Raw genomic sequence first — 26,854 nt, 5'->3', positions numbered from 1 at the left:
CAGTCGGCGGTAGCGGGGATGCGGCTTAACGGCGGCGGATTGCGGCTTCGGTTGCGGCGGTCGGCGGCGGTCGGCGGGGGGGGACGCAAGTATTCTATTTAGGTATCGGGGCGGGGTATCGGCGTCTGAGTACCGCCGAGAAAGCTTGGAATCGGTCCCGATACCGATACTAGTATCGGTATCGGGACAACCCTAGTTAAAAGGAAAGCCATCTTGCAGATGAAAGCAAAACATGAGGGAAAAAGTCATTACTATGATGGGATCTAATCTTTAGGGCTGTACTAAGGCTCTTCAAACATTTGGACATGTGGGGCCTACCCCTTGACATCTAATCTATAGATATGTGCATTCATTTTTTGTCCAAATGCATTTTCGTCCGAATTTTGGGTATTTTCGTTATTGTTTAACAAACGAAAATAAATGCGCAGAATCCGAAAGTTTTGACATAAAAAAAATGCTTTATTTTCGTTTTCGTTGCTACAACAGTTCGATATAGATAGGAGATTCGACATGACGCTGACAATAGCAATCTGTGTCTATCGAACCTGTGGTCGAATGTGCCTAACCTTAACACTATTAGTCCAAGATTATTCTACATAGAGAGGAACGATTTGACATTATAGAGACAGTGTTGGGGTAGACCATTCGACATGAACGACGAAGATTAGACGAAGCAGAGAAAAACATGCAAACATCGAATCTGTCATTGAAGGCTTATGGTGTCTGTCGAAAGTTCTAAGAAGATTCGACAAGCAGCTAAACTGTACGAGGCCGGAATCTTACATTTTCGGTCAAATGATCTGTCCATAGGCTATAGAAGAATTTGAATGTTAGTTAACAAGTAATAATAATTCATAAATATAATTATTACTAGTGTCATAAAACATTAGAATTCTTCTATACCTTGTAGGCGGAACATTCGACCGGAAATGTACGATTGCGGCGTCGTACAGTTTCGTTGCTCCGTCGAATCTTCTTAGAACATTCGACGGACACCATAAGCCTTCAATTGACAGATTCGACCTTAATTCATTCGGATTTTCGGACGAATGCATTTTATAACGAAATGAAATGAATAAAAACGAATTACGGGAGTAACTAAATATATTTAATTTTCGGACAAAAACGAAATTCCGAAATTCCAAAAAATAAATATTTCAGTGTGCACAGGTCTACTAATCTAAACGAACAGATGTCTATAATCTTTTGCAGTATATGTAATGTATTCTTGATTTTATGTCTGCACCACAAAATGTCAGCTAAATGTTTAGTAAAACTCTTCTTTAACAAAATCACTGAAAAAGGAAATATGAGGCGGCACAGGGGATTTAAAAAAAAATGTACTTACGTGCTCTGTGCAATGGTCTTCCACAGAACAGCCCCTATCCTCCCTTGTCAGTGCTCCTGGCCCCCTCCCTTGCTGAGTGCCACCAAAAAAGGGCTCCTAAATGTAAATAACATCCTATTCCAGTTGGAAGTCCAAAGCAGCCCAAAGCAAAACTGAGGCCTCGTACACATGACCGAGTTTCTCGGCAAAAACCAGCAAGAAACTTGCTGGGAGATATTTTTTTGCCGAGGAAACCGGTCGTGTGTACATTTTCGTTGAGGAAACTGTCGAGAAACTCGACGAGCCAAAAAGAGAGCAAGTTCTCTATTTCCTCAACGGGAATGGAGAAACTAAAAGGAAAAAAGATCGCGCTAAGGTTACAACAGTGAAAATAAATGGTGAAAAAAGTTCAAATCAATAAATGAGTAGTCCCGCCACACAGGCAAATTCATAAAACAATCTCCCAAGTGCACCAACGAATCCACAAGAAGAGTGCTTGAAAGGAAAGATCCTCCACCAAGGTTATAAAGGGCCTCTTACCAGATGGAATTGATCTCCAGATAATAAGAGATCACACACAGCATGATAAGAGGTACTGGGATGGTATCACATAGGCAGCCACAGCAATGGAATCCTTATCAGAATGTATCCTTATTTAGGCAGGAACTCCCATTGGAAATCCACAGGTATGCAAGAAACAAAGGGGCTCACATAGTGTAAAATCCTTTTTTAATAGTTCAAAGTAAATGAAATTGCACTTACATGAATTCTGATAAAAACAAGCACATAAAAGCCGGCCAGCTTAAACAAAACAGCCCGTATCCGGGTAGATGGTACGCGGTGACGTCAGCACGCCGCCTCCCAACGTTTCGTTGCGATAGGACTTGATCACGGGATTGTTTACAGTGACAATGGAGAAACTTGCCTTGTTGAGTTCCTCGACAGCCTAACAAGGAACTCAACGAGGAAAACTATGTGTTTCGCCCTTCGAGTTCCTCGGTCGTGTGTACGAGGCTTCAAGCAAAATTCACAATGGCATTAAAAGCAGGTGTTTGAGGGGTGTTAAAAACGCCCCTCAAATGCCTATGTAAATGATACAATGAACAGCACATATCAAAATGTGAAGCGTTAGTGTCGCTTCGCTTCAAAATTGAAGCCTTGTGTCGAGGACGCGTTTGAAGCCTTTCAATGGATACTGACACCTGAATTTTTTTTACCTTAACCACTTGCTTACTGGGCACATAAACCCCCTTCGTTCCCAGGCGAAATCTCAGCGTCCGGCACTGCGTCGCTTTAACTGACAATTGCGCGGTCGTGCGACGTGGCTCCCAAACAAAATTGGCGTCCTTTTTTCCCCACAAATAGAGCTTTCTTTTGGTGGTATTTGATCACCTCTGCGGTTTTTATTTTTTGCGCTATAAACAAAAAAAGAGCAACAATTTAAAAAAAATATATATTTTTTTTACTTGTTGCTATAATAAATATCCCAAATTTTTTTTAAAAAACTATTTTTTTTCTCAGTTAAGGCCGATACGTATTTTTCGACGTATTTTTGTAAAAAAAAAAAAAAAAAAAATCGCAATAAGCGACTGGTTTGCGCAAAAGTTATAGCGCCTACAAAATGGGGAACAGAATTATGATTTTTTTTATTTTTTTTTTTACTAGTAATGGCGGCGATCTGCGATTTTTTATTGGGACTGGGATATTGCGGCGGATGTATCGGACACTTTTGACACAAATTTGGCGCCATTCACATTTATACGGCGATCAGTGCTATAAAAATGCACGAATTACTGTATAAATGTGACTGGCAGTGAAGGGGTTAACACTAGGGGGTGAGGAAGGGGTTAACTGTGTAGCCTGGGTGTGTTATAACTGTGTGGGGGGAGGGGGGTGACTGGGGGAGGGGACCGATGCTTTGTCTCTATGTACAAGGGACACAGCATCGGTCTCCTCTCCTCTGACAGCACGTGGAGCTCTGTGTTTACACACAGAGCTCCACGTCCCTGCTGTTACCGGCTGTGTCACCGACGATCGCGTGTACCCGGCGGACATCGCGGCCGCCAGGTACACGCATCGGGTCTTCGGCGATGCGTCGGGACAGTTTTTACCCGCCGCGCGCCACCCAGTGGCGCGCGCGGGTAATGCACATGAAGGCCGTTTTTAAACGGCCACTTGGCACTTGAGAGCCGCGCTGCGGACGTATTTCGTCTATAGCGCGGATCTCAAGTGGTTAATGCAAAGAATGCATTAAGGTAAAAAAATAAGGTTGTGGAAATTAAAGATTAATTCCTCGATTAATCGTAAATTTTTTTGATCAATCAAAATTCTTTTGATCAGTACTAGTGGTGCAATGGATCGTAAATAATCCGTGATCCAAATGAGTTACCACTATGTGGATCGGCACACCACATGATCCGCGGAGCTCCTGCTGCTGCCTCAGCCATAAGAAAAGGCTGCAGCTTTGGCCTAGCTCTTGGAGTGGCAGCCATCTTGGTCCAACTGGCGGCAGCCTAGGTGAGCCTAGAGCGGCGCTCTGACGTCACCCCCTGGCCTCAAATGCTCGTGTTCGGCCGGCTTCTCTGGTAAGACTAAGCAAGCACTAATCTTCCTATACAGTGGGGGAGATGTGGATCATCTTACAGTGGGGAGATGTCTGTGGATATTACAGTGGGGGAGATGTCTGTGGATAATACAGTGGGGGAGATGTCTGTGGATATTACAGAGCGGAGATGTCTGTGGATATTACAGTGGGGAGATGTCTGTGGATATTACAGTGGGGAGATGTCTGTGGATATTACAGTGGGGGAGATGTCTGTGGATATTACAGTGGGGGAGATGTCTGTGGATATTACAGTGCGGAGATGTCTGTGGATATTACAGTGCGGAGATGTCTGTGGATATTACAGTGGGGGAGATGTCTGTGGATATTACAGTGGGGGAGATGTCTGTGGATATTACAGTGGGGAGATGTCTGTGGATATTACAGTGGGGAGATGTCTGTGGATATTACAGTGGGGAGATGTCTGTGAATATTACAGTGGGGAGATGTCTGTGAATATTACAGTGGGGAGATGTCTGTGGATATTACAGTGGGGAGATGTCTGTGGATTACAGTGGGTAGATGTCTGTGTATATTACAGTGAGGGAGATGTATGTGGATATTACAGTTGGGAGATGTCTGTGGATATTACAGTGGGGAGATGTCTGTGGATTACAGTGGGGGAGATGTCTGTGGATATTACAGTGGGGGAGATGTCTGTGGATATTACAGTGAGGGAGATGTCTGTGGATATTACAGTGGGGAGATGTCTGTGGATATTACAGTGGGGAGATGTCTGTGGATATTACAGTGGGGGAGATGTCTGTGGATATTACAGTGGGGGAGATGTCTGGTGATATTACAGTGGGGGAGATGTCTGTGGATATTACAGTGGGGGAGATGTCTGTGGATATTACAGTGGGGGAGATGTCTGTGGATTACAGTGGGGGAGATGTCTGTGGATATTACAGTGAGGGAGATGTCTGTGGATATTACAGTGGGGAGATGTCTGTGGATATTACAGTGGGGAGATGTCTGTGAATATTACAGTGGGGAGATGTCTGTGAATATTACAGTGGGGAGATGTCTGTGGATATTACAGTGGGGAGATGTCTGTGGATTACAGTGGGTAGATGTCTGTGTATATTACAGTGAGGGAGATGTATGTGGATATTACAGTTGGGAGATGTCTGTGGATATTACAGTGGGGAGATGTCTGTGGATTACAGTGGGGGAGATGTCTGTGGATATTACAGTGGGGGAGATGTCTGTGGATATTACAGTGAGGGAGATGTCTGTGGATATTACAGTGGGGAGATGTCTGTGGATATTACAGTGGGGAGATGTCTGTGGATATTACAGTGGGGGAGATGTCTGTGGATATTACAGTGGGGGAGATGTCTGGTGATATTACAGTGGGGGAGATGTCTGTGGATATTACAGTGGGGGAGATGTCTGTGGATATTACAGTGGGGGAGATGTCTGTGGATTACAGTGGGGGAGATGTCTGTGGATATTACAGTGAGGGAGATGTCTGTGGATATTACAGTGGGGAGATGTCTGTGGATATTACAGTGGGGAGATGTCTGTGGATATTACAGTGGGGAGATGTCTGTGGATTACAGTGGGGGAGATGTCTGTAGATATTACAGTGGGGAGATGTCTGTGGATATTACAGTGGGGGAGATATCTGTGAATATTACAGTGGGGGAGATGTCTGTGGATATTACAGTGGGGACTATATATGGTGGTGATCCAAAAAATGTATGTGCGTTATAATTATTCGAAATTAGTCGATTAATCGATTTAAAAAAATGTGATTAATCGAACACGAAAATTGTAATCAGTGTTTAGGCTTTACAACCACTTTTAGTAGTGGATGTGTATGATTATGGTTTAGTGTCGCTTTAACAGAGGGTCAAACTCTTCTGCACTTTATAAATATATTATTTGTTCTGCTATGCCAATTTGGAACTATTCCCTGACATCCTGGTCTGTTGTTCACATATCAAAGTGATAGGAAGTGAAGAGAAATTTTCAAGGAGGGAACTCAGACAGCAATAAATATTGAATACATCTTTTAACACATCTTCCTGGAGCAAAGCTTTAAAGCAAAGTATGTAGATAAAAGAGCTGCTAATGGCACTCTTCTGCCCAGACACATTTTGCATTCTCTTATGCAAGTCTATTTTTGTATTAGCCTCAGACTGGGACACAATGAGATGTTTTTTCCGTGTTTCACCTCTCTTTACGTATTTAAATTTAGGAACACAGAGACTTCAGTCCTTAAGTCAGAGCTGGTGAGGCATGAGGTTTCTGATATTAAAAAATATGAATCACTTAACCAGCAGACCAGGACCTCAGTCATCTGTGTGGCATATAGTTTTGCCAAGGTGCAGCCAGCAACATGGAGATGGTAAGACCAGGCCGGCCTCTTCATTTCATATCTTCTACAAAATTTAGATTCATTTTTTGATTATTTTTCTGTTAAAATTATTTTGAATTCAAGGTAAGTTTAGCCCAAAAACAAAACAGACATAGAAAAGTTCAATAATATATACTATAATAATAATAATAATAATAATAATAATAATAAATATATATATATATATATATATATATATATATATATATATATATATATATATATATATATATATACATACATACACACACACTATAATCATATATAATATAATAATATATAATATGCACCTTCCAGTGTACTGTATATGTATGTTTTATGTTAATAAAGTATATTAATATTAATAAAGTAATTGAAAACAAAAAAACAAAAACAAACCTCTTGTGTGGATACAATCCTCCTGGGCCGAGGAGCCTCTTGCTGCAATTGATACACTATGGATGAGAAAGCCAAGCAGCAACTGTAACATTTTGTAGTATTGTTTTTAAATACAAATTATTGCAACAAAGATAGCGATAAGTGTTATATTTATCATTGTAGCAAACAAATCAGACATTAGGTCTCTGGGCTGCTCTACACTGTCTTTCCACTTTTATTTTATTGGTCAGATCTAATATTTTGACACATAAAAAATTAAAAAATATTGATGTATTAAATTTCCATAGAAATAGAAATTTCCTTTGGTTGTCCAGTTTATGATTGAATCAATAACAATTTTCTAACGAAAACTCTGCAACAGAATGTAGAAGATGGATTTTTTGTAATTTACTATTTATATAAATATAGGATTTTCATCCTCAGACTGGGAAACTACAGTTTTGATATTTATATATTATAAAAATACCTTGCTGTATACATTAAAAAACTTGGATTTATTATGCTGTAATACTCATCTTTAATCTGGAACTGTCCCCCCTGTAGAAGATCTATTCTGTCTTGCTGCTGCTGCAAATCTTTGAATGACGGTCAGGGCTAAAATCCAAGGCTTCAAATAGTCTCTATTTTGGATGGCCTCCCTAGAAACACTATAGGGGTTGATTTACTAAAGGCAAATAGACAGTGCACTTTGCAAAATGCAGTTGCTTCAGAGCTTAGTAAATGAGGTAAAGCTTCACTTTCACGTACAAGGATAATGAAAAAAACACAGCATTTTTGCTTGCACATGATTGGATGATGGAAGTCAACTGAGCTTCTGCTCATTTACTAAGCTCTGGACTAACTACTCTTGCAGAGTGAAATTGCACTTGTCAAAGTGCACAGTCTATTTGTCTTTAGTAAATCAACCCCTAAGTGTCTACACAGGTCAAGTGGATAGAGCTCACGTGGGGGCCATCTTTGGTTTGGGCAAGTACTCCCACAGTGGCCATCTTGGAGTTGGGCAAGACTACCTGGAAGTCATCTTGGCAGTGGGCAAGGTGAGAAGTTTTCCAGGAGTGGGAGGCAGACAGAAGAGTTGAAGAACATGGGGTTAAAGACCAAGCGGCTGAGGCCTCGTACACACGACCGAGGAACTCGTCGTAAATGAAACATCGTTTTCCTCAACGAGTTCCTTGTCAGGCTTGTTGAGAAACTTGACAAGCTTTCTTTGCATACACACTGTCAAAACCAAATCTCCTCGTTCTCAAACGCGGTGACGTACAACACATACGACAGCAGGGGAAGTTCGATTCCACTGGCACAACCCTTGGGGCTGCTTTTGCTAATCTCATGTTACTGCGTGTTAAGTAAAAGTTTGGTAAGAGACAATTTGCACTTTTCAGTCTGTTACAGCGTGACAAATGTGCTATCTCCATTACAAACGCTACTTTTACCGAAGGTGCGCTCCCGTCTCATACTTTATTCTGAGCATGCGCGGGTTTCTAAGCATACACACAAACGTGTTTCTCGTCGAAAACCAGCCCGAAGAGGAACACGAGGAGGAAATTGAGACTCCCGACGAGGAAAAAGAGATCTTGTTCTCTTTTTTTCTCATCGAGTTCCACGGCAGTTTTCTCGATGAAAAACATACACACGACCGTTTTCCTCAGCAAAAAAGCTCTGCCACCAAGTTTCTTGATGGATTCTGTCGAGGAAAACGGTCGTGTGTACGAGGCCTCACAGATAGGGCGTTCACACGATAGGACTGCATGCCAGCATACCCATAACCACAAACCCTGCTTCAAGGGCCATTTCCTGCTGCCTAGCAAATAGACATGTCCTTGCTCATGTCTCAGTGTGACATTATACCTGACTAAATGTCAGTGTTCCAGCTGCATAACAAAGATCCACACAGTTCCTATATGTAAGGGTCATCAGGCCAGGAAGGTATTTTGCTGCTAAAAGAGTGCATTCAGGTACTAACTGACCTCTCCCTTGGCTAAGGAGTCCAGCCTGTCCCACTGACAAGAATATGGGTGAGAGGAGCACCTGGAATTCAGTCCAAGGTAGAGAAAATCCTCTTCCATACTGCAAACACCAACACTATGGCCTTAAGAGTGTGTGAGGACAGCCTTAAAAAGGCAGACAGAAGCTGTCTGACCCATTACGCTTAGCTGCAAGGAATTGCCGCGAATCCTGGGTGAAGCTCTGTTTACAAAGTAAATAATGTGTCAAGCTTGTTTTAAAGAGGGTGACAGAAGCTCTTCCACCACACTATTCATAGCCACAAAGGATTGCTGTGAGCTTGGCTGAAGTTGCCTTTACAAGATAAAGGGTATGTCAAGATAAAGGGTCTGTCTACCTCTTAAAGGGGTAGACCGAAGCTCTCCTGACCACAATTCATAGCTGCAAAGGATTTCTGTGGGCCTGTGTGAAGTTACCATATCCAAGTTATTGAGAATACCTCGGGCTGCATTGCAATACTGTTCTTACCAACTGCATTAAGCCTCCCTCAGCAGCGATCAGGCCAACTGCTGGCAAGGAAGAACAGAGAGGATAAGCTGGTACTTTTTGTTCAGCCTAAGGCTTTGCCCCTGCTGGCCATTTTCTTTAAGGTAGGTAGGTTTACCATAGGTGGAGAAGAACCAGAGGGGCCAGGTAAGAAACCAGAGCAGGCTCTAGGTAAAAAAAACTTGCTACAGCATTTCCTGTCAGAAGAAGTAGCCTGCAAGGCCTTCCAGGGAGAGGTTTCTCTGAAGTTGAACACTTGTCATTACTAGCAGAAGAAGGCTAGAGTACAGATTGCAAAGTCTTTTCCTCCTTCTAATTGCTAAGAGGTGTCTCTGCATATCCTCTGAAGGTTTTCTGGCCCAATTGTGGTGGCAAACAGTTCACGAATGGTGGCATTATTTGGTATGCATCTTGACGCTTTAAGGGGCTGAGTTCAGATGCAGGTTTTCCAACGAAAAGGCTAGGCAGTTTTGGCTCAGGTACAGTGGTCTTCTGATTGGCTGCTCCTGTGACTTTCAGTATTTTCTTCCCTCGTTTGCCTGGCATATTCGGAATGGAAAACATTCCGGTGTTCCAGGCTGATCCAGGCAGATGTGGTATGCCAACTTAAAAGGGGCGCTGGACAGTTGCCCTGAGGGGCCTACTGGATCAGGATCATCTGTTCCCAAGGAATGTGTTTTGCCGTCCAGCTGCCTTTGACAGCTTGATAATTGAAGCTCAAATTCTGAGACTGGGCATCATCTAGGAATCCCTTGATGCTAAGCGGGAGGTCTAATTCTTCACGTTAAATCTATCGCTGGACATGTGGTGATTGCTTATCTTGGTGTAAGCCTCAGGACTTTTTCCCCAAAAGTTTATTCGCTGAATAAGTCGTCTCCTGCAGCTGGGCCTAGGTTAGCAATTTGCTCTTAATATTCCTGCCAATGTGACTTTGTGGGATCTTAAGTAGTTCACTTGTAGCCTTAAAAAAAAAAAGGCAAGGAGAGAGGCGCCTCTGGGTGTAGTAGATTAAAACAATTTAATTTATAAAAACATGATCGTTTCACTCACATTTGACAATGCTTGACAAAGGAGTGCAGCAGCCAATCCACTCGCTGCTTTGAAACTCGGAAACGCGTCGCACAGCGGTGACGTCATCCATCCTCGCCAGCTCTCCATCTGCGCTCCACACCTCGGGTTGAGGAAATCCTCCATTCTAATGGACGTTCATCGCTCCATAATGAAGTGACATCCCCCACGCACAGCGCTCCCACTGACTGGAGAAGGAACTTACCATCGGATGACAGCTCACCTTCCCAAAGGAAATTCTACATGCTTATTTTACACTACTCAAATGTGAGTGAAACGATCATGTTTTTATAAATTAAATTGTTTTAATCTACTACACCCAGAGGCGCCTCTCTCCTTGCCTTTTTTTCTAGAATTGGAACATGGTCTCTGTTCCCCTTTGATGGCAGCCCTGGAAGTGTATACCCACAACATACTAACCACAGACTGTTTGATTGGTTTATATTAACCATCATTCTTTGACTTTTATCCATCCCCCTTGTTCTCATATTTATATATGCTGTTCTGACACCTGAGATTGAGATTTGTGTATCCTTTGCGCATTATTTACTTGTTTCCCCACTTGTAGCCTTCACTTGGGGAGGTGACTGTTCAAAACTGGTGACCTTGTCTGGCATGGAACCTTTCACAGGTTTAAAATACGACACAGATCGCTAGTTATTGATCTATCACACGTATGCTGCCAGGAAAACAGAAAAATGTATCCTACTTACCCTAATTTTCTTTTCCTGGTGCCTATCCATGGCAGCATACTAAACCCACCCAGTTCATTCCTAGTGATGTACAGGGAACAGGCTGTTGTGTGGGTGTTAACTTTTAATAGCTATGCACTGGTCCTGTGGGCAGAAGTAGACAGGGCTACTATCACACGTATGCTACCATGGATAGGCACCAGGAAAATAAAATTAAGTAGGATACTATTTTCAGTTTTTTATTTTTTCATTTTTGATAGAGCAAGGGGGGGTTATGACTCCTGTAAGATTTATTTTCACCATCTGCGTCTCAATGGGGAGATTTCCCTTCACTTCCTGTCCCATAGCCAACCAGGAAGTGAGAGGAAATCCCTGCAAATTAAGGGAATTCTTTGGGGACTCCCAGCTCACAACAACTAGCATCCTTATTGAAAGATTTCCCCACTATAACTTTTCTGGGGGAAACCCAAAATTTTAGATTTTCTTTTAGTTTCACTTTCAATGATAATAATAAACCAGGCACATAAAGGGGGAAAATCTCCTGAACAGGGGCACAAACAGCAATAAACACTGACAGGTGCTCTAATCCCTCTCCACTCCACCTAAAACAAACAAACAAAAGTTTAGTTATACTTTAATGTCTTAAAGCAGTTGTATACCCTCCGATACTATCATAATAATTTAATTTTTTTTAAACACCATATAGTTATACATCGATTGAGCGCTATGTGTTTATCCACATTATTTGTCTTACTGTATTACTGGTGGTCTTGTAAAGAGAAATTCGTATAGTAAGTCTGCGCCATCTCAGTTGTGGTCTTCCCCGTCTTATTCAATTTGTATTTCCGCCCACAGTTTCTTCTCGTCTGTGTAATCCCGTGTGTGCGCAGTACGGCCACTATATTCGTCTTCTGTCTCTCTTGTCATCTGTGATGTTTAGTTCACGTGCTAACCACCATGCTCTTGGATGTGGACGAACCATCGAGGGATGTCAGGGCTGATGTCTACATGAGGAAATGACGCAGCCCCTACATAAACAAAGAATTTATCCGGCAGAGGCTCTGCTTGCTGGAATGAACGGGGATCCGGTGCATGCGCAGTACATGTCCCCACTCGTTAATGCAGTGATAACTTCACAATGACACAGGTAAAAAAAAAGGCTACTAACAAACAATTTTAAATAATGACATGCTCAAATATATGTAAAGTCAAAATTTTGACTATACAAACGCTTTAATTTCAGGAACTAGGAGAGCAGTTTATTGGGGACAACAATGAGGGAGAGGAATAAGGTTCATTCTGAGATAATTTTTCCAAAGCCCATGGCAAAAACCCCACCACCCCTTGAGTCCTGCATTGAGGTGGTTATTGGATTACTGGTGAGCAGTGGGATGCTACTTACTATAGAATGCAGAGGTACTATGTACGTAAGTATAGGTTTAAAGAAAAATAAACTTTTCATTTACTATAACTGTTTCAACTGTCTTACACAGCCCACAGTGTAATAAAATTACAGCTATACTATAGTAACATGAAAATGTTTAGTGATCAGCATTATTTATGCATAAGCACAAATGCTGAACAGACATCCTTCTCCACCACAAATCAAAATCACATTAGTTTAAAAGTCACATTCTGAGACTGCTATATTTCACTGTGTGTATATAGGTTTTCAAATTACTGTCATACAATCTAGGCAATAAAATATATATATAATAGATCAGTGTTTGCCTATGGTACACTTCATATAAGATTTAAATGCTACATAAATTCACACAAAACCTCACATTTAATTTTTTCACCCATTGATCTACACCAATCGCCCATAATATTAGGATCATCCACCTAATATTGAGTAAGTACCCCTTTTGCCATTAAAGCAGCCCTGACACATTGAAGCATGGATACAACTAGACCTCCGAAGGTATGCTGTGGTATCTGGCACCAAGCCTTCAGTAGCAGATCCTTTAAGTCTCGTATGTTGCAAGGTGGGGCCTCCATGGATAGGACTTGTTATTCCAGCACATCCCACAGATGCTCAATTGGATTGAGATCTGGAAAATTTGGAGGTCAAGTCAGAACCTCAAGCTAGTTGTGTTCCTCAAACCACTTTTGCAGTGTGGCAGGGTGCATTATTCTGCTGAAAGACACAACTTCTATTGTTTTCATGAAGAGGTGTATTTGATCAGCAGCAATGTTTTGTTAAGTGGTATGTGTCAAGTAACATCCACATGAAAGGCAGGACCCAAAGTTTTCCAGCAGAAAATTGCCCAAAGCATTACACTGCCTCTGCTGGCTTGCCTTCTTCACATACTGCATCCTGGTGCCATCTCTTCTTCAGGTAAGCAACGTACACGCATCCACATGATGTAAAAAAATGTGATTGTTCGGACCAGGCCACCTTTTTCCATTGCTTTGTGGTCCAGTTCAATGCTCATGTGTCCTTTGTAGGCTCTTTTAGCTGTAGACACAGGTCAGCATGGGCACCCTGACTGGTCTGCGGCTTTCAACATATCAACTTTAGAGACAAAATGTTTACTTGCTGCCTAATATATTCCACCGACTTTCAGATGCCATTGTAACAAGATAATCAATGGTATTTTCTTTACCTGTAAGTGGTTATAAAGTTATGGATGATCGGTGTATATCTCTTTAAGACTCCATAGGGGAAAGGCACAGTAAGGCAGAAGTCTTCCTGCAGTAATGTGGATCTTAATCTCCTTTCCAAAATGCCAATCTACATGTTGTATTCCCTACTCAATTATTACATCCAACTTATTGTGAAACTGTAATTGGGATTATGAAACTTTGCTGTGTAATGATTGACTGCAACCTAGAAGCACCCAGGAATTCTGGTGAGAAAGTCTGACTAGTACTGTCCACGAGAGACAGAAGAAACCGGCATTGCACTTAACATTTCAAAATATCAATACAAAAAGCCAAATGTATAAAAAGCTTCCCAAATATATACCGTATGTAAACAGGATCTTATCTTATGTAAAAAAAATATTTTCAATAGTTTTTATTGTTTTCCAAGAAAGGAACACACAAGTACAGACATTTTCCCTGTCATTATACAAGTCTGACAAAACAAGCACTGTCAGAATATAGATTATAGAAATATATCCGCAAGTCATTACATGAGACACAGTGAATGCATTATAGATCTATAAAGAATGGTCTGGGTCATAAAAAAGTAAGTAAATATATAAAAATGGTATACAAAGTTTTTCCCAATGTATTGGTAATGACTACCCAGACACAAGACACATTCAGTTCAGATGTTAGAACATTAGTTTAATCTCTATGGTCTATTGATATGTACAGGTTAATGCAAGGATCAACCTGTTTCAAATCTGGTCCACACCAGATGTAGTCCACTGCATTTTTATTCTGCATCAAAAACCCATGCACAGTGTTTAACATGGATTCCAATGGCCTTAGTTTACACCAGTGCAGTGCATTCCAGTGCAATTAAAAAAGTAGAACGTGCTGCATTTTTTCTGGAACACAGCAAAACACATAAAAAGTGCACCACTCCTTCTATATACCAGTGATCATGCTAAGTGTAAGGTTGTATATAACGTATCCATGGATCCCGGACCTTCTCAAACCTCAGGATGCTTACTGTTTCTTTGTTCCAAGTGACCTTGCATTTTGTAGCTGCAATATCAACCACTGAGGATTTCTGGACCTTCGCAGTTTTCACTTCTGCAGTTAGAAACCTTAAGATGAGTGTCTGGAAGTGTCTAGGGGTGTCATCCATAGGTTTGTTTAAAGAACTTATAGATGACAGTCTTGGGGAAATTTATCACTGTAAGTGAGTAGAATAGTGCATGAATTCTCATCCAAAACCAATTTATTTTGGAGCAAGTCCGCTAAGTGTGAACATACTGCCCATTTGCTCACATCCTCTAAAAATATAGAGGGGAGGTCTAGTGGGTACCGGGTAGGAATGAGAGAGGATTTTATACTAGGCCTCCACCAGGGACACTTTCACTCAATCTCTATGTATCCTGGTGGCCCAGGAGTTCCAATCCTTCTTGCAAATCTCAGAACACAAATCATCAGTTGGGCACCTTGGTAAATACCATCAAGACAAACCCTCTGAGTCATATTCTGCTTACAATTATTTTCAAAAAACTTTCTCCTGATACTGTCACCTTTTTTTCCCGTATGGAGAAAATGTAAAAATTGGCCTAAATGTAATGTTTCAGAGGGGGGCATTTTGAGCTGTTAAAGAAGTGATCTGGGTGTAATATGCCCTTGTGGTCAAGGAACCAATGTGCTATAGGCCCTTATCTATTAACTACTGAAATTCCTGGTGTTGTAAGCTCAGGAAATGCTGGGTTGCTAAACAATGTTGCCAATATATTACATTTTGTTTTTGGGTTTAACACCGCTTTAAGAACTAACTCAACAAAATGAATGCTAACAAGTGATCTAATGAAGGCCATTCAGCAAGTAGTGTGGTTAAATGTTGCCCTCTCCAACGTGCAACACAAGAGGAGAGCACTTCCCTATGAAATTATAAACAATTGGGGACAAAAGAAAAAATAAAGACAATAAGCCTCATTGTTAAATTTCCATGGTAACGAAGAGGAATGCTTTTGTTTTTGATGTGTCTGTATAGTTATATACTAGTTGTGATTCTGCATCTAATATAAGGCTATAATATGATTATATCTCCAATATTGCCGCAATGAGGTTATGCATACACAGGCAGATCCTGCTGCAGATATGATGAAAGCTTAGACATTTTACTGTTCTTTATTCAACCTCAAAGCACCATATCAATGGATCAGCTTATTCCAGAACATTTCTACAGCTTTTACTTTTTTTCTTTTAGAAGAAATGCATTATCTACATAGAGCTTACCGACTTAGCTAATATCCCAATTCTGAGCTGAAAGCCTGGTTTTTGTGACTTTTCTTTCATGCACATTTTCATCAGCTTCAGGCCACCTAACTACTCGTATTTTCCTGCATGCCATTTATTTTTAGAGCAACGCTACGGATTTGAATCACCCAGAAGAAGTTCTTAATAATTGTTCACGGACCTGTCCGTGGCCAAGGAAACAAAGTAATGGATGACTCGCTGATGGGAAGTATTTTAACAGTCCTTGACAGCAATGAACGTCTGTACTAGAACAATGGACATATCGACAATCGCAGATGAAAAAGTGCTGCCAAAATCCTTCAAGGGGCACAATGCTGAAGTAGTGTTTATATACTACTGACTCACAAAACTGACAAAGGGGAGCTGAGAGATACAAACCCATCACAGTATACCTACTAAAGGGAATTAACAGATATACAGTGCATAAAGTTAAGGGATCACTGTAACAAAAATATTGTATTCTAATAACTATATGGGTGAATACCTGTAGTGGTATTTAGTGTATTAACCCCTTGCTGCCCACATAACACATACGTGCGATGGAAAAGAGGGTGGGCTTTAATGCCCACATACACTATATTGTCAAAAGTATTTGGCCGCCTGCCTTACATGCACGTGAACTTTAATGGCATCCCAGTCTTAGTACGTAGGGTTCAATATTGAGTTGGCCCTCCCTTTGCAGCTTTACCAGCTTCAACTCTTCTGGGAAGGCTGATCACAAGGTTTAGGAGTGTGTCTATGGGAAGGTTTGACCATTCTACCAGAAGCGCATTTGTAAGGTGAGGCACTCATGTTGGACGAGAAGGCCTGGCTTGCAGTCTCCACTTTAATTCATTCCAAAGGTGTTCTATCAGGTGGAGGTCAGGACTCCAGTCACGTTCCTCTACCCCAAACTCGCTCATACATGTCTTTATTAATCTTGCTTTGTGCACTGGTCCACAGTCATGTTGGAACAGGAAGGGACAATCCCCAAACTGTTCCCACAAATTTGGGAGCATGAAATTGTCCAAAATGTCTTGGTATGTTGACGCCTTAAGAGTTCCTTTCACTTGACCTAAAAGGCCAAGCCCAACCCCTGAAAAACAATCACACACCATAATCCACCCTCCACCAAATGATCTGAACTAGTGCACAATGCAAGGACATGGATGAGCGATTTTGGGATGGAGGAACTTGACTGGCCTGCACAAAGTCCTGATCTCAACCTGATAGAACACCTTTGGAATGAATTAAAGCAGAGACTGTGAGCCAGGCCTTCTCATACACATCAGTGCCTGACCCCATAAATACTCTTCTGGTAGAATGGTCAAACATTCCCATAGACACACACCTAAACCTTGTGGATAGCCTTCTCAGAAATATCAAAGCTGTTATAGCTACAAAGGATGGGGCAACTCAATATTGAACCCTACAGACTAAGACTGGTTTCATGTACGTGTAAAAGCAGGCATCTCAATACTTTTCACAATATAGTGTACACCCATGGATGGCAGAGGTTTCTGTGCTGATAGTGCACTCTCTACCCACTCCCAGCACAATGACTGAGCTGTCTTATAATGATCAGGCATCAGTGGGAAGGAATCCTTCAATCATGTGACCACTTTGACAGCCAATCACAGTGGTCATGTGATGAGGCAGTCCTTCCCACACCCCAGGCATAAAGACACGCTTAAAGGGACCCCAGGAATGGGCCGAAAGTGAATAAGCGACATTTAACTGGGCTGGAACAAACTTATACTGATAGTGGAAAAGTCAACAATTTCAACCTTTATTCCAAAATAAAAATAAAAAAACGCTGCTATATACTTAAAGTGGAGGTTCACCCAAAAACGTAATTTTTAACATTAGGTTGAAGCTCATTTTGTCAAGGGGAATCGGGTGTTTTTTTAAAAATCGAAGCAATACTTACCGTTTTAGAGATAGATCTTCTCCGCCACTTCCGGGTATGGGCTGCGGGACTGGGCGTTCCTATTTGATTGACAAGCTTCCGACAGGCTTCCGACGGTCGCATACATCGCGTCACGATTTTCCGAAAGTAGCCAAACGACGGTGCGCAGGCGCCGTATAGAGCCGCACCGACGTTCGCTTCTTTCGGCTACTCGTGACGCGATGTATGCGACCGTCGGAAGCCTGTCGGAAGCCTGTCAATCAAATAGGAACGCCCAGTCCCGAAGACCATACCTGGAAGCGGCGGAGAAGATCTATCTCTAAAACGGTAAGTACTGCTTCGATTTAAAAAAAAACACCCGATTCCCCTTGACAAAATGAGCCTCAATCTAATGTTAAAAATTGTTTTTCGGGTGAACTCCCGCTTTAATTGTGTTAGCTGTAATTGATCTTTCATTTGTCAAACCTACATTGGTCCAGCTTGATTCAATGTAAGCGCACATATCTGATATCGGGATCTCCTAGGTGCTGCTTCAGCAGCTACAACTCTGTACACTGAATGTAGAAAGTTGCTTAATCTATACAACCGCCATTTTTTTCCCTTTCAAAAAAAACAAGGCATTCTCTGATTGAATGACGTAAAGAGGAAGGGCTGATGACATCACATTATACACCTCATCCAACCCAAAAAAATACAGTGTTTTCAGAATGGCAGTGGTGCCGATTAAAGGGTAAGTTCACCTTTGTACACTTTTTTTTTTCATCTAAATTTCAGCTCCCCTATGCACCAATATAGAATTCATGTCCTTGTTTTGCAAAAATGTCAAAGCTTTCCATTACGTTAAATCTAGAGTCACTTACTTTTCTTGTCTAAATCCACATTTCCAGACATTTCCATTAATAATGTGTTCTTCCTGATCAGACTTTAGGCCATGACACAGGAAGGAGTTGACCAGCTGACCTCATTAGCATACACCCCTCACCATCCAGTCTCCCAGCTGCACGCTTTTTAAATGAAATGCAATCATTCAGTGATCACCCACTAAATACACAATATACAATCAGATTGTATAGTGTATGGCCATGTTTATACACCTAAAATTACTAGTTGCCCTTTTAGTGCCATTAATTGTTAATGGCACACCAAACACAGAAGCAAACACACATTTTGCCTTGTGAAAAAATGAAGGGCAAATGCTGCAAAACGCACAGTAAAAAACACAACCCACAAAATGCCAAAATGTCCTATTAACCACTTAACCCCCGGACCATATTGCTGCCCAAAGACCAGAGCACTTTTTGCGATTCGGGACTGCGCCGCTTTAACTGACAATTGCGCGGTCGTGCAACATGGCTCCCAAACAAAATTGAGGTCCTTTTTTCCCCACAAATAGAGCTTTCTTTTGGTGGTATTTGATCACCTCTGCGGTTTTTATTTTTGCGCTATAAACAAAAATAGACCGTCAATTTTGAAAAAAATGAATATTTTTTACTTTTTGCTGTAATAAATATCCCCCAAAAATATATACAAAAAAAAAAGTTTTCCTCAGTTTAGGCCGATACGTATTCTTCTACATATTTTTTGTAAAAAAAAATCGCAATAAGCGTTTATTGATTGGTTTGCGCAAAAGTTATAGCATTTACAAAATAGGGGGTATTTTTATGGCATTTGTATTCATATATATTTTTTACTAGTAATGGCGGCGATCAGCGATTTTTTGTCGGTACTGCGACATTATGGCGGACACTTCGGACACTTTTGACACATTTTTGGGACCATTGGCATTTTTATAGCGATCAGTGCTATAAAAATGCATTGGATTACTATAAAAATGCCACTGGCAGTGAAGGGGTTAACACTAGGGGGCGGGGAAGGGGTTAAGTATGTCCCTGGGTGTGTTCTTACTGTGGGGGGGGGTGGCCTCACTAGGGGAAACACTGATCCTCTGTTTATACATTGTATGAACAGAAGATCATCATTTCCCCCCCTGACAGGACCGGGAGCTGTGTGTTTACACACACAGCTCCCGGTCCCCGCTCTGTAACGAGCAATCGCGGGTGCCCGGCGGCGATCGAGCTCGTCGGGCACACGCGCGGGGGGCGAGCGGGGGGGAAGCGCCTCGGGCGGCGCGCACGCGCCCCTAGTGGCCGCTCAAAGAGCCGCCGTATAGCTATGGGCTCTCGCCCAGGAGAGCCGACCTGCCGCCGTATAATGACGGTGGCTGGTCGGCTAGTAGTTAACAACATGCAGTGCAGCCAATTTAAATCAACAGGCTGCCCTATGCGTGTCACAGGGAAAACAAGACACAAAATGTTCGCTCCCACTATGCTAGCTGTGAATCGGGCATTAAAATGAAATTGGTGCAATAATAATTCATATCTGTGCGTTTCCTTGCATTTCAGAAATGCGCTGCTCCAAAACTCTTAGTAAAAAAACGCACCAAGCTCCACTCTAAAAAACGTTCGGAAGCTTCTTTGGGGCGATTGCTGTGTGTAGGGCAGCCCATTCAGGTGAATGGGCTGCCCTATTTGCGATGAGTGAAAATGCTCCTAAACGCCTCCCCCCTCGCTAAAAAAAAGAAAAAGGCATGTGGGAATGCAAGTTCCTGCTATGCAGAGATGTGAGCGGGGATTGACAGCTAAGTGTTTCTGTCCACTCCCTCCTATGTACTTGTATAAAGATGGTCATGCACTATGACATCTGATTGTGTATTTAGTAAGAAGGATGATCACTGATTGATTTCATTTCATTTAAAAAACATGCAGCTGGGAATGGGAGGGTAGATGATGCAGGGTGTGTGCTAATGAGGTCAGCTGGTCAACTCCTTTCTGTGTCATGACCTACAGTCTGATCAGGAAGAACACATTACTAATGGAAACATCTGGAAACGTGGATTTAGACAAGAAAAGTAAGTGACTCTAGATTTAATGAAAAGCTTTGATATTTTTGCAAAAAAAAAAATACAATAATGCCGATATTGGTGCATTGAGGAGCTGGAATTTAGAGGGAAAAAAAAGTATACAAAAGTGAACTTACCCTTTAAGTGATTCCTGAGTGTGCAAAGGAGAAGTCGCTGGAGTAGCACCTGGGAAATCACTACATAAAGCACCAATTACTACAGTGATTTTCAGCATTCCCAGCGGACATGCAGATATCAGACATGGATACTTACATTGAGCCAAGCTGGACCATGGAAAGTAGGGAAAAATATATAAATCCTGAGATTTTTGCTTTTCACCTTATGCCTACTTTAAAGTGATTGTAAAAGTTTTTTTTTTTTTAAATAACAAACATGTCAAACTTACCTGCTCTATGCAAGGGTTTTGGACAGAGCAGCCCCGATCCTCCTTTTCTGGGGTCCCCTGGTGTCGCTCCTGGCTGCTCTTCATCAAGCTTTCCCTAGGGGCACCCGTGCGCACGCGCTCCCCAGTCCTGCTGCTGCATCCACTGAAATTGCGTTTTTTCATTGCAAAAAGAACGCAAGAATTTTTTTTCCCTTTAAATCCTGTGGGACATTTTACACTATTGTAATACAGGTGTAGTGCGTTTTGAAAAGTCCTGCATGCTGCATCTTTGTTGCGGTTTTAAAAACTGCACCAAAAACGCAGCTTCCCATTGAAATGAATGGAAATTGTGGTAAAAACTCACTGTGATTTTTAGTGCATTTTTGAGACATCATTTTTCACAGGCGCAGGCAACCCAAAAACGCACCAGAAACACACAGAAAACCCATCTGAACACCGTAAAATAGTTTTTACCGCAATTTTTCTACAGAGCAGTGTGAAAGTACCCTCATGGCTCAGGCAGATGCGGCTCTTTTTATTCATTTTAATATAGTGCTGATAAAACACATGTGTTTGACACGAAAATCCTTCTTTGCCTGCAGCTCAAACACATCTCAATAGAACCCGCTGTGTCTGAAGAAACAGAACACAAAGTAGGGCAAATGCAGCCTCTGAACATTCAGCTACACTACACCATTGAAGTTAAATAGCTAGATTCAGATACCTGGCCGCAACTTTAAGGCGATGTAGCTTAAGGCATTTAAGCTACGCCGCCGTAAGTTAGCGAGGCAAGTACATGATTCACAATGTACTTGCCTGCTAAGTTACAGCGGCGTAGCCTAAAGCAGGCGGGCGTAATGGCGCCTAATTCAAATTTAGCTAAGGGGCGTGTTTTATGTTAATGGGGCTTGACCTGACGTTTTTGATGTTTTTTTTTAACTGTGCATGTGCCGTGCACCTACATTTCCCAGTGTGGATTGCGGCTACGTCCGCCGCACGGGCCTATTGATTTTGACGTGGACGTAAACGATGTAAATCCCTATTCACGGACGACTTACGCAAACGACATAACATTTTCGAATTTCGACGCGGGAACGGTGGCCATACTTAACATTACTATTCCATCTATTTGATAGAATAACTTTAGGCGGCCTATCTCTTATGTAATCGGCGTAAATGTACTGCGGCGGCCGGGCGTACGTTCGTGAATAGGCGTATCTACTCATTTACATATTCTACGCCGACCGCAATGGAAGCGCCACCTAGCGGCTAGCCTCAATATTGCAACCTAAGATAGGACGGCGCAAGCTGTCATATCTTAGATATGTTTAAGCGTATCTCTGTTTGAGAATACACTTAAACATAAGTCGGCGTAGATTCTGAGTTAGGTCGGCGTATCTACTGATACGCCGGCCTAACTCTTTCTGAATCTGGCTAAAAGAGTGTTTCATGTGTGTTTCAAATGCAGGAAAATAATTCCACTCACCATAAGTTCTTGACCTGTCTGACTGCAAAAGTAGTAAAATAGGAGCAACCATAAAGTGAGTACATCAGGTTTTGGGAGTACTTGCAGAGCCTGGGAACCCCAATTGTGCCATTTAGCTTTAAAGTCAGAGCTGAGGCCCACGATCTTCTGCCTCAAGTACCTTGTAATTGGTCCTTCAAACTGCTTCCCTGACCAATAAGGTGGCAGGAATGGGCAAGTCAGAGCTTCAACTTCAAATATCTGGAGCAGTTTTCGTTTACAGAATACAAAGCTAAGGCTACATTTATATGGTCACCAGCATGAATCAGTAGATTATTGACAGAGGTTCTGAACACTGCTTGCAGCAATCAGATATTTACTCTGTACAAATCAATAGCCATTGCTGTTCGCATTTATAACTGCTCATCTGAGAAGTTGAATGTAAACAGAGCCCCTGACTGTGTGCATTCAGGGATGGCATTTCTGAGGAGTTCTGCCCGCAGCCAGAGCACAGAGTGTTAGTGTGCCCAGAGGTGGCATTTAGTCAACTCTGAATACAACAGACATACTAGCCGCCCGTGTGCATGTAGCCTTAAACATCTGTTTATCTATTGTTCTGTAGTATAATAGTCTTTGCTCGGCAGTAAATCAAGCATAAATACTACACATTAGGAGATGCCAGTTGAATGATATTTAATTTTACATTACAAAAGATCACTGCACTGTAAACTGTTGAGAACGAACAAATGCAAGGTGATGGTATTTACTAAAAGTAGTATGGAATTAATCTTGGGGAAATTCAATATTTAAACAGCTTTCCTGTAACAGGATATTCATTTGTAAATTGTATTTATTGATTAGATTTAAATATAACCTCTGTTGCTTTGATATGTACGTCTAGACAAAAGGATAATGCCATACAGACAATACTCACAGTATGATTTCCAAACGGGGGGTTGGTAGTCCTCGGCATCTACAACAGAAGAAGAAATCAATCTGTTAGTGAACTGTGCTGGGAAGTGAACCGATTCGTGGTTATCTGGTAGGAATTGTTCCTAGTTGAATAAACAGATCAATAACTGAAAATTGCTACAATCAAATGCTGAACAAGAAACCTGAGTTTAAAGGAAACCTGTCATGAAAAGAAGTGGCAGTCACCACTGACGAGATAACGTTCAGAAAATACTGGCTGCAAGGCTATTATGATCCACTTGATCTTCTGTACTTTATTAACAGAAACAAATACAGAGACTAAATACGTTGAATAATCGCTGACTTTCCTGATAATCAAACCTATTCCAAAATAGGTGGCCCAGGAAGTACTTAGACATCAGATGGTCAGCATAGCAGCCTGACAATTAGCATTTTCAGAACGATGCATTAATACATATTTCTGTTTGGAAAGATTTACCTTAAAGTGGATGTAAACCCTCCATACACCCAGTGAAGTGAACAGCCTCAGATGATACACAGAGATTAACCAAATCTCCCTACATAGGTTTTATATGTATATCTGCGGTCTTCACTTTCATATACTGTTTAGAAAGTTCGGATTTTGTTAGGCGATTTTCTCTTCCTGGTTAACAGAGTGTGATGTCTGGGCATACAGCCAAGATAGCTAAAATTGCTGATTGGAGGAAAGGCACATAGGCAGAGACTCTCAGAGCTGTTTTATAATAGGAGCTGCTCTCTGCTAATCTATTTTAGCAACCTCCTTTGACAAAAGATTCAGGCTGCTTTTGTCTAAAAAGTCTAAAAATATGTCAGGAGTTCTCAGGCTCATAACAGAGGAACCATTCAGAAGAGAGCAGTATGCAAGCATACTGAGGAAGTAAAGAGGCTGCCATTGCTACCTCCCTTTTAAAAATACTAGTTCCCTGACTGCCTTGCTGATCCAGTGCCTTCAATGTCTCAGGCACCTACCCACAAAAAGACTTCCTAATCTGCAAATTGGGGGTGAAAATGCCCTGTATGGAAGTGGTTAATAAAGGCAAAACAGCAAACCAGCATTTCCAGAATGAGATCAGCAATGGCAGTCTCCATATTTGGATTAAAAACAGCATAGGGCCCTTTTTTCAGCAACACAGTGGACCACAACACCTAGTATATCTATTGTGGTGCACTGCAATCATTGTTCTCTACTGTGGGTTGGGGAACCAATAACAATAAATAGCAATTGCTAATATTAATTTACTGAAGGCCATCTATTCACACTTAATTAATTTATATATGTAAAGTGCTGTGTAAACTGTCAGTGCAATATAAATACCTGTACAATTAAATAATACAATTATAGCTGCTATTACACTTATGTAAATACATTTCACAGTGGTTTTTGTGCAGATAGGTTTATGCTCTATTTATTACATTGGAACACACAGGATGTCCTACTAGAAATATTGTACACATAAGACCAGGTAAAGACTTTATTGGCCTGCAAGGGTAGGGACAGAGCACAGAGAAATATAGGGTAGAGGAAACCCCTATTAGCTCTAAGGAAGTAGTTTTGAGCACATGCCAGCACAAGAAAAGATCAAACCCCGAAAGACACCCAAATATTGTTAAAGGCAATTGTAACACCCAAAACACGTCACACCAAACATATAATGAAATGAATCAAGTAAGCTTCTGTTAACCTAGAACAATGGTTCTCAACCTGGGGGTCGAATGGTGATGTTCCTAAAGCCAGCTCCGCTCTCCCAGCCTTTTCACGGCCGCCCAGTTGGGATGTTCCTGGAGCCTGCGGCTGCCCACTCGACCTTTTCGCAGCCACCCATTCAGTTCATGGCATGGCTGGGGGGCAGAGACTAGAGGTCAGCTAACTGGTGGGGAATGTGAAGTGGGACGGGCTGAAGGAGACCCTATCTCCTGATTTCGGCATAGGTGTCACTGCTGCGAGACACCACAGAGCTGAAGACACAATGAAGCCAGAGACACAGTGAGTAACACTACCTGTGATTAGAGTTGCCATTAAAAGTCCCCACTACAGTTCTCAGATCAGCAGATGACCTCGATCAAGAGCACCTAAGTTGACTGATCAGCAGAACTCCCCCCAGCACTGCCACCGATCTCACCCTCCACCAGCACTGCCACTCATCCCATTCCCCCCACCCCCCACCAAAGAGTAAGAGATGGAATAAAAAATTGAGAATACATGGAAGGGAGAGGAAAAGAGGGGGAGGAACAAAGAAAAAGGGAGAGAAAGAATAAGCGAAAGAACAAGAAAGACGGCTAGAGAGGGGGATGGAGGGAAAAAAGACAATAAATTAGAAAAGAGAGATAAAAGGGAAAGGAAGGAGAACAAACAGAGAATGGTACATCCTAAAATGTACCATAAGGGGTTTTATTACTGTACTAGTGGAAGGGACTCAGGGAGCACTAAATGTCCGTTGGTTAAGGGCGAAGGTTACTTGTCTTGCCTTGGGTGCTGACAACCCACGCAAGAAAATGTTAAGCCTCGTACACACGACCGAGAAACTCGACGGGCGAAACACATCGTTTTGCTCGTCGAGTTCCTTGTGAAGCCGTCGAGAAACTCGACAAGCCAATTTTCTCCATTCCCGTGAAGGAAATAGAGAACTTGCTCTCTTTTTGGCTCGTCGTTAGTTTCCTTGACGAAAGTGTACACACGACCGGTTTCCTCAGCAAAAAAATATCTCCCAGCAAGTTTCTTGCTGGTTTTTGCCAAGGAACTCGGTCGTGTGTACGAGGCCTTACTGTTAGGAGTCCCCACAACTTGGGAAATTTTATCAAGGGGTCACAGCATTAGTGAGGTTGAGAACCACTGTCCTAGAACATATAACTCTAAAGATTAAATGAACATCTAAACTTGAGGCCCAACTTCGGGAAACTTAAAATTAACCCTTGCAGAGTGGGCACAAAATTGCTTGTTTAGGTCCAGGGAACTTGTTAAAGTCTATTTACTGCCCTGCATTGGAAGTTATGATGCCAAGGGACAGTCACCGCAAGAGCATTGGAGAGTGCAACCTGCCGGGGCAGCAGAGGATCAGGTAAATATAAGTACTTTTACTCACCCTTAGACTAAACGAGCAATAAACCCTTGCAGTGCGGGTGCAGCCTCACTGCAAGGGATATTTTTGAGTTTCCTGGAGTTGGGCTTTAACTTTAAGCATTACTGAACGAAACACATTTTTTTATATAGTTTTGGGTTTTGGATACAGTGGAGAGGGTTTGGTCCTGTTTACCATTATCACAGAGGGTGAAAGAAAATACCAAATTTTGGGTTGTACAGGAATAGAAGGGAATTCTTCGAACAGGGACAGCTGTTCTAGTGACTGTGGTGGCATCCTTGTAGGGTAAGGATTTACTTCCTGTTTCACTAAAATAAGGCCTAAAAGGTTATAACTCTCCCTTTCAAAATGAACAAAAAAAAAGG

General features: G+C 41.9%; 1 protein-coding gene across 1 annotated transcript in view; it reads right to left on the bottom strand.

Moving 5' to 3' along the window:
• The window catches only part of CHN2 (chimerin 2), a 438,139-nt gene that overhangs the window by 230,236 nt on the left and 181,049 nt on the right, over positions 1-26,854 (bottom strand). The window contains exons 2-3 of the mRNA XM_040352931.1: positions 23,393-23,431; positions 6,673-6,728 (exon numbers count right to left, since the gene is read on the bottom strand). Coding sequence (XP_040208865.1) covers positions 6,673-6,728; positions 23,393-23,431 — 95 coding nt within the window. The remainder of the gene's footprint in view (positions 1-6,672; positions 6,729-23,392; positions 23,432-26,854) is intronic.

This window comes from Rana temporaria, chromosome 5, assembly GCF_905171775.1.
Source record: "Rana temporaria chromosome 5, aRanTem1.1, whole genome shotgun sequence".
Taxonomy (NCBI): domain Eukaryota; kingdom Metazoa; phylum Chordata; class Amphibia; order Anura; family Ranidae; genus Rana; species Rana temporaria.
The sequence above is the reverse complement of the archived record's forward strand: the minus strand, read 5'-3'. Positions and strand labels throughout refer to the sequence as shown.